General features: G+C 34.5%; 3 protein-coding genes across 3 annotated transcripts; 2 read left to right on the forward strand and 1 right to left on the reverse strand.

The window, feature by feature from the left end:
- Nucleotides 1–112: 112 nt before the first annotated feature.
- Nucleotides 113–1,467, forward strand: LOC124448406 (Golgi apparatus membrane protein TVP23 homolog B-like). Its single transcript, XM_046999418.1, has 5 exons — nucleotides 113–323; nucleotides 402–636; nucleotides 706–822; nucleotides 895–1,023; nucleotides 1,218–1,467. The coding sequence occupies exons 1-5, from the start codon at nucleotides 247–249 to the stop codon at nucleotides 1,257–1,259; spliced, it is 600 nt and encodes a 199-aa protein (XP_046855374.1). The 5' UTR covers nucleotides 113–246; the 3' UTR covers nucleotides 1,260–1,467.
- LOC124448405 (ubiquitin domain-containing protein UBFD1-like) lies at nucleotides 1,356–6,700 on the reverse strand. The gene is made up of 11 exons (XM_046999417.1): nucleotides 6,504–6,700; nucleotides 6,336–6,413; nucleotides 5,569–5,649; nucleotides 5,165–5,336; nucleotides 5,043–5,078; nucleotides 4,192–4,335; nucleotides 3,365–3,396; nucleotides 3,119–3,184; nucleotides 2,945–3,050; nucleotides 2,782–2,864; nucleotides 1,356–1,783 (listed from the first exon to the last, which is right to left on the reverse strand). Exons 4-11 carry the CDS (start codon nucleotides 5,307–5,309, stop codon nucleotides 1,673–1,675), a joined length of 723 nt encoding a protein of 240 aa, XP_046855373.1. The 5' UTR covers nucleotides 5,310–5,336; nucleotides 5,569–5,649; nucleotides 6,336–6,413; nucleotides 6,504–6,700; the 3' UTR covers nucleotides 1,356–1,672.
- A 257-nt stretch (nucleotides 6,701–6,957) lies between these two features.
- On the forward strand, nucleotides 6,958–11,886 carry LOC124448400 (amino acid transporter AVT3B-like). The gene is made up of 6 exons (XM_046999410.1): nucleotides 6,958–7,174; nucleotides 7,452–7,557; nucleotides 8,774–9,332; nucleotides 9,404–9,504; nucleotides 9,618–10,115; nucleotides 11,623–11,886. Exons 1-6 carry the CDS (start codon nucleotides 7,134–7,136, stop codon nucleotides 11,788–11,790), a joined length of 1,473 nt encoding a protein of 490 aa, XP_046855366.1. The 5' UTR covers nucleotides 6,958–7,133; the 3' UTR covers nucleotides 11,791–11,886.
- The last annotated feature ends 616 nt before the right edge of the window (nucleotides 11,887–12,502 follow it).

A 12,502-nucleotide genomic window follows, 5' to 3' on the forward strand; every position in this document is an offset into this window, starting at 1 on the left:
AAATAATTTACTTATCCTTAAGCTTATAGTAAAATCCCATATAAAGTTAATAGAGTAAATATGTACTTCCAGTAAAAGAGGATAAAACGAATTGAACATTCATTCACAAGAAAAGAACAGGGTAGTCGTGTACACCTTTGTATATAAACGTGTAGTCCGAATGTGATGTGATAACTTTCTTTGAATTACTAAGATGTTTTGACTTTTTATTTAAATATCTTCAGCAATTGAACGTTGTTAAAGAGTATGGCAGACGACGCCACGGAAGACGTGGCTTTAACTTTTGGCGAAGATGAATTATACACGAAAAACCGACGACTGAGGTTTGCATATTTCTCCCACCTTTAATGTGCTTGAAAATTTTAACATGCTTACGTTCAAAATCTCCGTCATTCTCACAGGCATCCAATGACAGTTGTGTTTCATCTTGTATTTCGTATTCTTTCCGTCGTCATCTATCTCTTCTGCGGATTGTTCAATATTAGTTTTGTAATGACTTTCGTCATTATTGTCATCCTCTTGTCTATTGACTTCTGGACAGTAAAGAACATATCTGGTAGACTATTGGTTGGATTAAGATGGTGGAACTATATAGATGAGGATGGTGAAAGTCACTGGGTGTTTGAGTCCCACAAGGTCAACTCAAAATTTACTTTTATTGTTTTTGATGGTATTTAAGATTTCTGACTTTATGCATTTTTATAGAACAAGACGGTTTCGTCTCTTGAATCTCGGATATTTTGGCTTGCTCTTATAATCCCCCCACTGATATGGATATTTTTGTTTGTAACTTCCCTTGCCACGCTCAAATTTCAGTGGATGGTTTGTATAGAAATCTCCATCTCTCGGTTTGGTTCAAGAAATTGTGACAATAATGAAATATGTCTATTTTAGATCACAGTTGGTGTGGCCATAAGCTTGAATTTTGCAAATCTTTTTGGTTATGTGAAGTGCAAGAAAGACGCATCAAAAAAGCTTAGAAACATGGCTGGTACCTTCATTGGCCAGCAACTTTTTAAACAGGTTCTGTATCCACTTTGAGAAGGCCAGTGGCATAAACAGGCAGCTTATTTTGTTTTGCAATTTGCATTGTTTGTGTGTGTACTACTTGAAGAAATGAATTGTAACATTCACGGCTGGAATAAGATTTGGAGGCTGGCTTCAACACTGGGCATGATTTATGAAGTAAAATATTAATTCAATTTCATTTTTTATAGGCCATGTCAACTTCCGCTGAAGAGAATACTTCAAAGACTTAAAATCTGTTGATATCTTCGATGAAATATTTAACGTATTTATTGTTCTCGTAGTTGCAAACTCCATTTATAAAAATCTGAAATCAAACATAACCAATATAAGGTGCTTTATCAAACATAAATTCCTTTGCTGTATAACAGAAAATGCATACTTAACACTTAAAACAATGTGTAGTGAGTAATAATTCAGTAACATTTGAATGAAAAACGATTTTAGGTTTCTCATGTTCATCTTACGATAAAAAAACCTGATAGTAAGAAATTATTCCATCTGCATCATTTAAATCTTGCCTCTAAAGGTTTTCCATCAGAAAGAAGTTTTACTTGTACAATAATTGCAAGGAAATCCTTTCAGGGAATTAAAACATGCAACAACATTAAATTAAGATTTTTTATAAATAAGACATGTTGATGTGTTAAAAAGCTTGCCATTTCCCCAATATAGTGTCTTTAATGGCATCAACGTACTGTGCTGGAACCCAGTATACCCAATATCGAGATGCTTCTGTTGGTCCAAGTTGTATTGCCTGAAATACGATATTACGTGAGAGGAGAATGATGTAGTAATGAGGCAGGTCAGCAACTTTAGCTGGTTTAGCATTATTTATGCTTTGAATATTAATTGTTGTCGAGGTGAATGGTAATAAAAATATTTACATAGCAGGATCATACAAAAGAGTGAGATATGATGCAAAGTATAGAAAACAAAATGTAGTCCCATTTCACAGTGCTACAAGGTGCTCTATATTAAAATTGCTGAATGCAATTAGCCAACTCAACGTTCCTATTGGTCAGAAAATGCAATTTACTGGTTGGAATTATGGTAATCACATGCCATAAGATAATATGCATCAATCTAAGTAAAAAGCCTGGAGGAAGACTAAATCGAGGATGTACCGTAAGAAGTCACGAAGTTAGTTTGAGACAAGAGGAGACATTAGAAAGAAATTGATGAGATGATTTTGATGCAACAAAAGAAAGAAAGAGATGGATGGATGCTGTGAACAGTGGTATGAAGGCGATGGGTATAACGAGAGATATGGCGAGAGATAGAGACGTTTGGCGTAGAAAAGTTCATGGACCGGTCAACCCCCCTGGCGGGGATTGATACTGGCCAGTATACAAATGTTGTTTGTTTTGTTTTATTTTGATGCAACAATAACCCAAGGGACTGAGAAGTTAAAAGAATGAATTCTGAAGAGAGAGAGGGAAGGACAATATGCTGGCTGGCAATGCCTGTGACATGAAGTAGAATAATGCTATTTGGTAGACATCAGGGACAGGTTGCACAAAGCCTGGATAGCTATCCATTGGATAGCAACAATTTTCAAACTTGTATAAAAGGTGTTAATATCTTTCATACGACAAAGAAATTTCATCATCTTCAAAACAATATTTTATTTCAGTGATTGCTCATTTCGAATGCAACATTTTTGTATTTTAAAACGTTTTATAAAAGTTTAAAAATTGCTCTCAATGGATAACACTATCCGAGCGTGCAGCTGGTTCCTAATCCACAACTTACAATGACATGATAGTCTTCATGTCCTTCTATTGGCTCTGAAAGAACTTTCTTTATGGATCCCATAGATACTTTTTCTGTCCTCTCTGCTCATAAAATATCTGAGTATGTTAATATTACCAACGACTTAACAGTGTCCTTGCGAGCTTTCACAATACAAGAATACCTTTTGTTCCAATCCATAGTTGATCAAGTTCAAGTTTAAAGGTGAGTCTCACTTTCCCAGCAGCTTTATTCAGCATCCCAGAAATTGGTGTTCTAGGTAATGGTTCCTACAGCATCAGTGAAATATGTCAATTCTATTGAAATGAGATACGTTGGAAAAACAAAGTGTTGTCACCTTTTTACTCTTATCTCCAGGCATGACATCTTCTGGTTTACCTTTATCAAGAATCTTTTTATGCATCTTGAAGAAAAAATGGTTCATCATACCATTATTGATACATTTCAATACATTGAACATCAATGTTTAATGTGAAAAAATGATGGCAACAACAAAGAAACAAATTCATCGAAACTGAGACACAAAACTTTAGTATTCCTGTGTTGTACACAAACACCAATATTCATTTGAAAGTTGTCTTACCTTCTGCTTTGACCAAGGTTCTTTTGACGTGACTAGAATGATCAAACTATCATTAAAATCTACCACAATCATTATTACTCAACTATGATGAAGCATTTCAATAGTCAGTATACCTAAGTATCCATAATCATCCCATATCACTACCTAATATAGTTACCTACATTATGACTATCCAAAACCCACAATATATCAAAGTATCCATAATCATCCCATATCACTACGTGCCTTATATAGTTACCTACATTATGATTATCTAAAATCCTCAATATACCTAAGTATCCATAATCATCCCCAATCACTATCTAATATAGTTACCTACATTATGATTATCCAAAACCCTCAACATACCAAATTATCCATAATTATGACAAAAAACAAGTGACATATTTAATGCAAGCATCCCACGATCACCCAAAACAGACAAAAGCGAAATACATGTATCCACAATTTTCCTAATGGCACTTAAAATCACCCAAACCCAATAGCATATTCAGGGTTTGGTAAAGTACATTAAAACTACCTAATATTTATTAGATACAATATGTTGGAGCTTGTAATGAGCCAATGTTATTTTAACAAACATATTTTAAAATATAAAATAGCAATGATAATGTACTTACCGTATTTGCCGGTGTATAAGTCGAGGCGATGAATACAAAGTTGAATTTCATGACTCGGTGTATCAGTCGAGGTTGATTTTTTAGGTCGATATTTGATCGAAAAGGTCGACTTATACACCGACAAATACGGTTGTTTAACCCTGAATCTGCTAGCATACTTAACTCCCTTTACATTCAAACAGTAAATGCTTCACAATGTCTTCATACCAAAAGATGAAGTGTCTTCTTTTAATGACTTAGCAGACGGCTGAATATTCAGGATATCTTTCATAGTAGAACCAATCACCATCATCTTTGTATTATTTGTCACTTTTAAATCACTCAATGTCTGTGTGTCATCTTTCACAAGACCTAGGGGTTACATTTAGTGTATATATAAATATAGTAGTATAAAAATAAATGAATCTTTGGATTGTATAAAATGATTTTTTATTGAGCTTTCGACTCCTTGCTTCGAGCCTTCATCAGAACGAGGAGAATCTTTTATTTCTATACATTAAATATGCCTGGATTACCAATCTTTAAACTTAAATATAGTAGTATATAGAACATGTGCCTATAGGCGACAGGCTTATATAAGTGCTTAAGCACTTTTCATGGTCTTATGCATGAAGCGGGGGGAGGGAATTACAAGCAAAATTTTACAGTAAATCAGCTATAGCATATAACCTAACATCAACTATAGTAAGAAAAGCTTATTTCACTAATAATATGTGAAGAGTACCAATCAAGCAACCATTAGATCAAAAAAGATTTTGTCACCACAAGCCAGCTTTAGTACATAAAAACATGTCATTTTGAGGTAGCAAAATTTGTATCAAGCCATGATGCAAAATGAAACTGTTAATTTAATGGCTTTGAAATAAAGTCGAAAATTAACAGTTTTATTTTGCGTCTTGTATTGATACAAATTTTGATACTATCTCAAGGTGACTTGATTTTTCGGAACATGTTTTTTGCTCAACTTTCTTAAATTGTCCGCTGGAAATGGCTTTTAATACAAAGAGATTGCAATATTTTATAATCAGTTTTTCCGTCAATGTAGCCAAAGATATTACCTTTAAACATCAATTTCTGCATTAAAACTGGCAAACCTTTATAAAAAAACAAAACATATTAACACATTTTGACATTAAGAAAATATTTCCGCTCTTAGAAGGTGTTTCATGTTTCCACAAACCTGTTAAAGTTTCAATATGTTTCTTTAAGTTTCTGACTGTCTCATTGGGATCAAACGTAACATCATAGTTCTGTTTGTTCCAAATAATACGAAAGTGAATCATGTCTACTACAGCTTTGCTTTCATCTTCCAATGATTCGTCCATTTTTTTCTTCCGCTATACATTTGCTTTCTATTGGGAAATTAGGTGACAACTGATTAAAGAAAGACCTCTATTTATGACCACTCAGAAGCAGACTCCTCTTGTTAAGGGAAATTGCTTTTGGGCTGTTACCAGTATAATTCATTAACTCTCATAAACTCTCAAAAGCAGACACATTTCATAACACAATGTGGTGCTCCCAAGGGTGTCCATCTGAAGGAAGTTCAACTCTAATATCATTATTTAGACAATATAAACATACCATCTTTATTGGTATCTTTACTTATGTCTTTCTCACCATTGAATGAGCAATCTCTTTCGCTTATGATACCATCTTTTTGTTCTATGATAAATTCAAAAGCTTGATAACAATTCTTTAAATTTTCATGGTCATTCGAAGAAATATCAATATTTTATATGTACATGTACATATTGCCTAGATGGGGGAAGATGAATTTAGTTGGGAGGGGAGTGCACCAGGAGATTTGGAATTGTGTCCAGGGGGGAGTGCAGGCTGGCTGAGAAGGGGGGCAACACGTGAACATTTTGCTCCCTTGTCCTCAGCCCATAAATGGAAAACAATGAGTATCTTAAATTTAAAAACATGCACAACCAATTCCATGCAGTTGCAAATGCTTAAAATCATGACATGATTAGATAATGGAAACCACATCTACTCTTGGTAACGCTGGGAAAAAGCATTGTTTTCATTTAAAGTATGATTTTGAAAATTACAATGATAGGCTACAACATGAAAGCAGTTTCTTTCTAATCCTTTTTCCCAACCCAAGATTTTTATATGGATTAGTGTTCATTTGCTATGAAGCAGATAACATGGCGATATTTCATTGGACAATCCAAAACAAGATATATATTGTTCATTTAACTTAATTATGGCCAGTTAACAGGCAATTCAACTATCAACGCTCAATCGTGCGATCAAGAAAAGTACTGGAAAAATATTCTCTTAAATACTGTAAAACTTAGCCACTCAAATTATTTCTATTTTCCATTTATTATCGCCAGTACCTTGATTTAAACTTTCACTTTCTCCTACTAAACATTTTTGCTTTTTCTCAGTTGCTTCATCTCCTTGTTTGTCACCAGCTAAAAAGCATCAATATTCAACATTCTTTTAAATTTTACTTAATCAATCATAGAGCTATGGACAAGAAGATTTTATAACAACTCGCTTACATTGATTTTCGTCTGCCATATTGGACTGACTGGCGCCAAAAATGTCGCCTTCGAAGTAAATCGACAATTTATGCGGATATCTGCACTGCGCACAATGACTGCGCACCACGTGGTCGTTAACGACCAAACAAACTATGACCCAACCGGCCAAACCGAAACTTGTGCATGTATTGATAAAGTCGTACGAAAAAATTTTTATTTTTGGTCTTATGTACCTTCTACTCGAGCGTAAGAGAATTGTTGCACGGTATGCAAATAAATATATTTCAAAAGAAAAAATTATAGCGTTTTAACCATTGAGCTCTATAACCATTATACCATTGAGCTTTACGTTTATACCATTGAGCTTTATAGAACTCAATGGTTTTAACATGTGTTCATGTGTTATATATATATATATAACCGGAAGTAAAATTCCCATGAGGTCACAGAATAGAAATATATCTATTCTGTGATGAGGTGATGAGGCACCATGGGCACATGGCGATGTCACACATACGTGAACTGAAAATAAAACTTTGACGTTGATTTTTTTGGCTCTGACAAAAATAAAAACACAGAACCGATAGTTGTTGGCGAAAGCATTACTCGATTTGATCTGTCGGTTAAAAATCATATCACACCTGCACAATGACAATCCCGGTAGTGCATAAATCAAGAAAACAAAACAGGTATTTCTATTTATCATGTTTTCATATTCCTCTCCCTTGGGATTTCCCTAACACATTTTAAATATTAATACAATTTCAATATTTATGAGTATTAAGACGAGTCGTTTCAAACCTGTTTGTCTCCAAGAGCTGTTAGAAAGGGCTCGATTATTTTCTCATTTATCCTGTTCTAAACTTGTTTGATCGCGGCCCCGGGCATCGCTTAGTTCAAAAAACTTCCTTATTTACGCGTCTTTCACACTCTGAATTTTTTATGATCAGCTTGTTTTTCATTTAGACATGCGTTTTGGAACAAATTGTCCGATTTTGCAAACATTTTCAAGGCATTTGTTGGATGCAACTATCTGTCTATACCATTTGCATTTAAACAGAGCGGTTTGGTGGTATGTGTTTGTTCTTCTTCAAGTTATATTAACTATAAAATTTAAGCCTGGTTTTCACTAGCCATAAGAACAAGCAAAGACAAAAGAAAACACAAAAGAAGGCAATGAGGCGACTGACTCAAGCATTAACATAAGCACAAGCACAGCAGTTTTACACAAGCATAAGGTCGAAAAAAAATAAATTGAAAAGAAAATTCCTTTTGTTTTGTTTCCTATATCCTTGAGAGAACATGCTTTGCTTTTTTTTCTTGCTTGTGCTTATGCCACATGTGAAAACTAGGCTTAACAAGGTATCAAAAAGAAGATCTTTAGAAATTAACCTAACTCCTGATCACTATGTTAATCTCACTGGTGCATTACTTAGCATGTCTTGCTGGTAGAAGTTACCTTACATTCCCTGGAGCAGAAAAGTTTTGTGCTTGAAACAAAGAGATGTATTGTATGCTAACAATACTTTATGCCCCTGGGCTTAGTATAGTGGTTGGCAATGAAATTGTCTTTTAAAGCTATTTTCTTGTTGATAGACAGTATTACAACTTTACATTGCATGCAAAATTCTCAGTTTTCTCTTGAACCAATTCCTAGACACAATTATTTATTCATAAATTTTCACATTATCACTTTCCTCCAGCAACTTTTCTTTCGTATTAAGTTTTATTGCTTTTCCTGACACCTGCTAAACAAGAAAATCATGCAAGAAAAGGTTGATGGCATTGTACTTGCTACCATCTATATCTGTATTGTGTGGCATGGGACAGAAAATTTCTTTATGTACCTCTTTGCAATTTGTGCCCACATCACACAAGATTTAATGATTGTATTGGTTGATATAGATAGTTTTTATGATTTCATACTGTCTTCATGAACCCTTTTTTGCATTATTTTTTCCTTTCATCAGTTGAGTTTCATTGTATGTAATGATTTTTGCTGTGGGAGAGGAACATGCACAAAAGAGCTCAAATAATCTAGTCTTTAAATCTAAGTTACAAGCAAATATTGGGTCATTCTTAATGAACATGCACTAAAGTGGTTGACTGTTTGAAATGTGTTTGAAGATGAGTTCTGAAGCATGTTTTGTAGCAAGTATCTCTTATTAGGGATTCAGTTTAATATACAAAACCAGTTCTTTGAATGCTGTATTATGTTGTTAATATTTTGTAGTCTCGGTAATATGATTTTAGACTTGTGTTAAATGTGCAATTCTCTCATGTCATAGCTTGGTATCATTGGCCTTGTCATCATAGCCTACATAACCGACCATTGCTGTATTTTGATAGTCAAATGTAAAAAAGCTGCAATTGATAACATAATGAATTCAACTTACGTTTGTCCATATGACGAAGATACAAAGGAGTTTCAGAAAATAGAAAAAAGAAAATCAAAACAACGCAAGAACTTGGAATTGGCCATTACTTATGGTGATCTTGGTCAAATAGCTTTAGGAAAATTGGGAACATTTATTGTGAATACCGCACTTATAATCACCCAGTTCAGTTTCTGTGTAAATTATTTTATATTCATTGGAGACACCATCACAAGGATGTATCCACCGGTCTCAAACAATACAGAACATGCTAACACATCTTCAACAAATATGGCCTCGGAGGTCGAACATGATGGTGTGCCGAATATGATATTGCTCATGTTGATACCATTTCCGATCTTTCTACTCCAGTCGTTTGTGCGGAAAGTTCGGAATCTTGGTCCACTCAGTGCCATAGCTAATCTCTGTGTTTTTTTGGGATATTTTTCAGTCCTTGGATTTATCTTATACGGTATTGTTAATCAATTTCGCATAGTTGCAACCATGATGTCTAATTTTGTTTTCTCTTTCTTCCGCTTTTAGGAATAAACTTTGGAAATGTGCACAAGATCAACCTGTGGAATTTCAAGACTTTTCCAATTTTCTTTGGGCAAACGATTGGTGCATTTGAAGGCATTGGAACAGTTTAGTATTTCAACCTTGTTCTTTGACAAGCCATCGTTGTGCTTTTGTTGCAGTAAGGAAAAAACCAGCAAGAGTTGGGCAATTTTCTCATTAATACTTTCTTTTCCTTTAGATCATTCCCATCGAGGCGAGCATGGAGGAAAATCGTAGAAACTTTACCAAGTATCTTCATGGAGCAATTTTTCTTATAAGTCTTATACTGGGATCATTTGGGATACTTGGTTACATTCATTTTGCTGACGGTGTTGATCAAGTGATCAGTGATAATCTTTCGTACGGAACTTTGTCCATTATCGTTCAAATCATGCTGTGTATTGGAATTTTATTCACGTATCCGCTTCAAATTTTCCCCGTCATTGAAATTGTGGAAAATTTCTTATTTCAAGAAACCAAACGAAGAAGTACGCTTGCAGCAAGTTGTCGCGCTGACGGGACGAGTTGCGCACCCGAAACTACCGTCCAGAACAGTATAAACGCGAGTCAAAGTTCCGAGAGTCTAACCTCCGAGGAGGAGAATAATGGGATTAACGATGAAGAGTTCGCAAGCCGGGGGAACGGGGGATACACTCTACTAATCCGTCGACCTGGGGGCATATTTTCCTGTGACTTGGTACGTTAAGAGTTGAGCTGTTTTGGGCAAATTGATATTTAAATTGTAAGAATTTTATTCAACAAAAAGAATGATAGCATAATGCTTTAACCAAGAGGAGTGGAAGGTTAATTTCTCAAATGTTGTTAGATAAGGTCATTATTGTTTGTAGTTGTTGGTTAACACATTATGCTATCATTTTTTATATATAAATTCTTACAAGAAATATAATAAAGTAAATGGTTTGAACCAGGGAGTATCGTTACATGTTTGTAGATGTAGATCGTCCAGGTTGGCATAGTCCTGAGAAGGACTGTTTTTGTTGTTGTTGACTTTCAACAACCTTAGCGGAGTCATCTTCAGAGTAAAAAAAATTGATTCTGAAGATGACTACCGCTAAGGTTTTCGAAACGTCAGTCAACAGCAACAAAAACAGTCCTTCTCAGGACTATACTAACCTGGACGATCTACATCTACAAACATGTAAGAAATATAGTCTTGCTTATTTTGTCGGTTTTATTTCAATGGGAAAAGCCTCAACTGAAGCGGCTTTAATTGTTCTCTGTTTGTTCCTAAAAATACCGTAGAGATTGTTGCTAATTGATCCCGTGGAAGAGGAAACCAAACTACTGGATAGCTCTATAAATATCTTGTACAAAGTAACTCTTATTGATCAAGTGTTATCACATAAAGAAATCTTAACTAAACTACTGGATAGCTCTATAAATATCTTGTAAAAAGTAACTCTTATTGATCAAGTGTTATCACATAAAGAAATCTTAACTAAACTAATGGATAGCTCTATAAATATCTTGTAAAGAGTAACTCTTATTGATCAATTGTTATCACATAAAGAAATCTTAATAAACTACTGGATAGCTCTATAAATATCTTGTAAAAGTAACTCTTATTGATCAAGTATTACCAAATAAAGAAATCTAAAATAAACTAATGGATAGCTCTATAAATATCTTATAAAGATCCCTAATTGATCCAGTGTTACCATTGGCAAAACCTGAACTAAACCACTGATAAACCCTAATTGATCCAGTGTTACCATTGTAAAAAACCTAAACTAAACCACTGATAAACCCTAATTGATCCAGTGTTACCATTGGCAAAAACCTGAACTAAACCACTGATAAACCCTAATTGATCCAGTGTTACCATTGGTAAAAACCTAAACTAAACCACTGATAAACCCTAATTGATCCAGTGTTACCATTGGCAAAAACCTAAACTAAACCACTGATAAACCCTAATTGATCCTGTGTTACCATTGGTAAAAACCTAAACTAAACCACTGATTAACTCTTAATTGATCCCTGGCGGGGATTAATACTGGCCGGTATACAAATGTTGTTGTTTGTTTTTTTTGTTTTAACTCATAATTGATCCTGTGTTACCACATGAAGAAATCTAATTGAAACTCTATGTAGCTCTAACTCCTTTCGCAAGATTCGTGAAAGTTATTTTCTATTTTTTACGAAGTACATCAAACGTTCGTAAAAATCTCTTTTTGTAACAGGGTTGGTCAACTTGGAAGAGAAATCTAGTACGTACACTACTCGTAATGCTGTCATTTGGTGTGGCTTACGCTGGAAGACATTACTTCGCTTATATTTCTGCTTTATCGGGTTCCATTGGTAGCTCCTACTCGCGTTTATCCTTCCTTGTATCTTTCATCTCATCATAAAGCGCGATTTACTCTCCAATGGTATTATTGCTAAAGATATACTTTTAATTTTATTTGGCACGATTTCCGGCATCGTGGGGTTCACTGTGACAATGATTAAAATCTTGAAATAATTTTTTAATCCTAAAAGATACTTTGAAATTTTATTTATTTAAAATCTTTTAATTTTTTAATAAGTTTGTTGTACTCGAAGGCACTAGCAATTAAATAAAAATGTAAAATATTATGATTGATAAATTAAATGAAACTGCACTCAGAAAAAGTGTTCTTGATCCTTAAATACTGGATGAATAGCACGTGAAGAGTTGTGGGAGAAAAACTTCTCAGTAACTACGACTATAGTACCATGTCAATGTTTGTCAGTGACAAAGAGACACCACTATAGTCCCTAATTTAGCAGTTTTGGCGTGCGAACTCATTGCCTTAAAGTAAATGGTTTGAACCCTAGAGTATCGTTATATGTTTCTGGACGTAGATGATTCAGGTTGAAGATAACTGATGCCGAAACGTCAGTCATTACCAACACAACAGTCCTTTTGAGAGCTTCACCAACCAGGACGTTCTACATCGACAAACATTTAATTCATATACCAAATCCATAGAGTTGACAGTTCGACGCCCTGTCTTGTCACATCTTTAACGATGAAGCGATAGTGTGACCAACATAAACAAATTTTAGCACTCCATACTTCACCATAAAACAGGCATAAAA

This window comes from Xenia sp. Carnegie-2017, unplaced genomic scaffold, assembly GCF_021976095.1.
Source record: "Xenia sp. Carnegie-2017 unplaced genomic scaffold, XeniaSp_v1 HiC_scaffold_23, whole genome shotgun sequence".
In the NCBI taxonomy this organism is placed as follows: domain Eukaryota; kingdom Metazoa; phylum Cnidaria; class Anthozoa; order Malacalcyonacea; family Xeniidae; genus Xenia; species Xenia sp. Carnegie-2017.

Excerpts from the sequence above, each read along its gene's own strand:
- LOC124448406 (XM_046999418.1), top strand. The coding sequence starts at position 247 with ATGGCAGACGACGCCACGGAAGACGTGGCTTTAACTTTTGGCGAAGAT. Across the intron at positions 637-705 it reads GGGTGTTTGAGTCCCACAAG|AACAAGACGGTTTCGTCTCT; the intron begins GTCAACTCAAAA and ends GCATTTTTATAG. Across the intron at positions 1,024-1,217 it reads GCCAGCAACTTTTTAAACAG|GCCATGTCAACTTCCGCTGA; the intron begins GTTCTGTATCCA and ends CATTTTTTATAG.
- LOC124448405 (XM_046999417.1), bottom strand. The coding sequence starts at position 5,309 with ATGGACGAATCATTGGAAGATGAAAGCAAAGCTGTAGTAGACATGATT. Across the intron at positions 5,079-5,164 it reads ACATATTGAAACTTTAACAG|GTTTGCCAGTTTTAATGCAG; the intron begins GTTTGTGGAAAC and ends TTTTTTATAAAG. Across the intron at positions 1,784-2,781 it reads ATGAAGACTATCATGTCATT|GCAATACAACTTGGACCAAC; the intron begins GTAAGTTGTGGA and ends ATCGTATTTCAG.
- LOC124448400 (XM_046999410.1), top strand. The coding sequence starts at position 7,134 with ATGACAATCCCGGTAGTGCATAAATCAAGAAAACAAAACAG. Across the intron at positions 7,558-8,773 it reads TTAAACAGAGCGGTTTGGTG|CTTGGTATCATTGGCCTTGT; the intron begins GTATGTGTTTGT and ends CTCATGTCATAG. Across the intron at positions 10,116-11,622 it reads GCATATTTTCCTGTGACTTG|GGTTGGTCAACTTGGAAGAG; the intron begins GTACGTTAAGAG and ends TTTTTGTAACAG.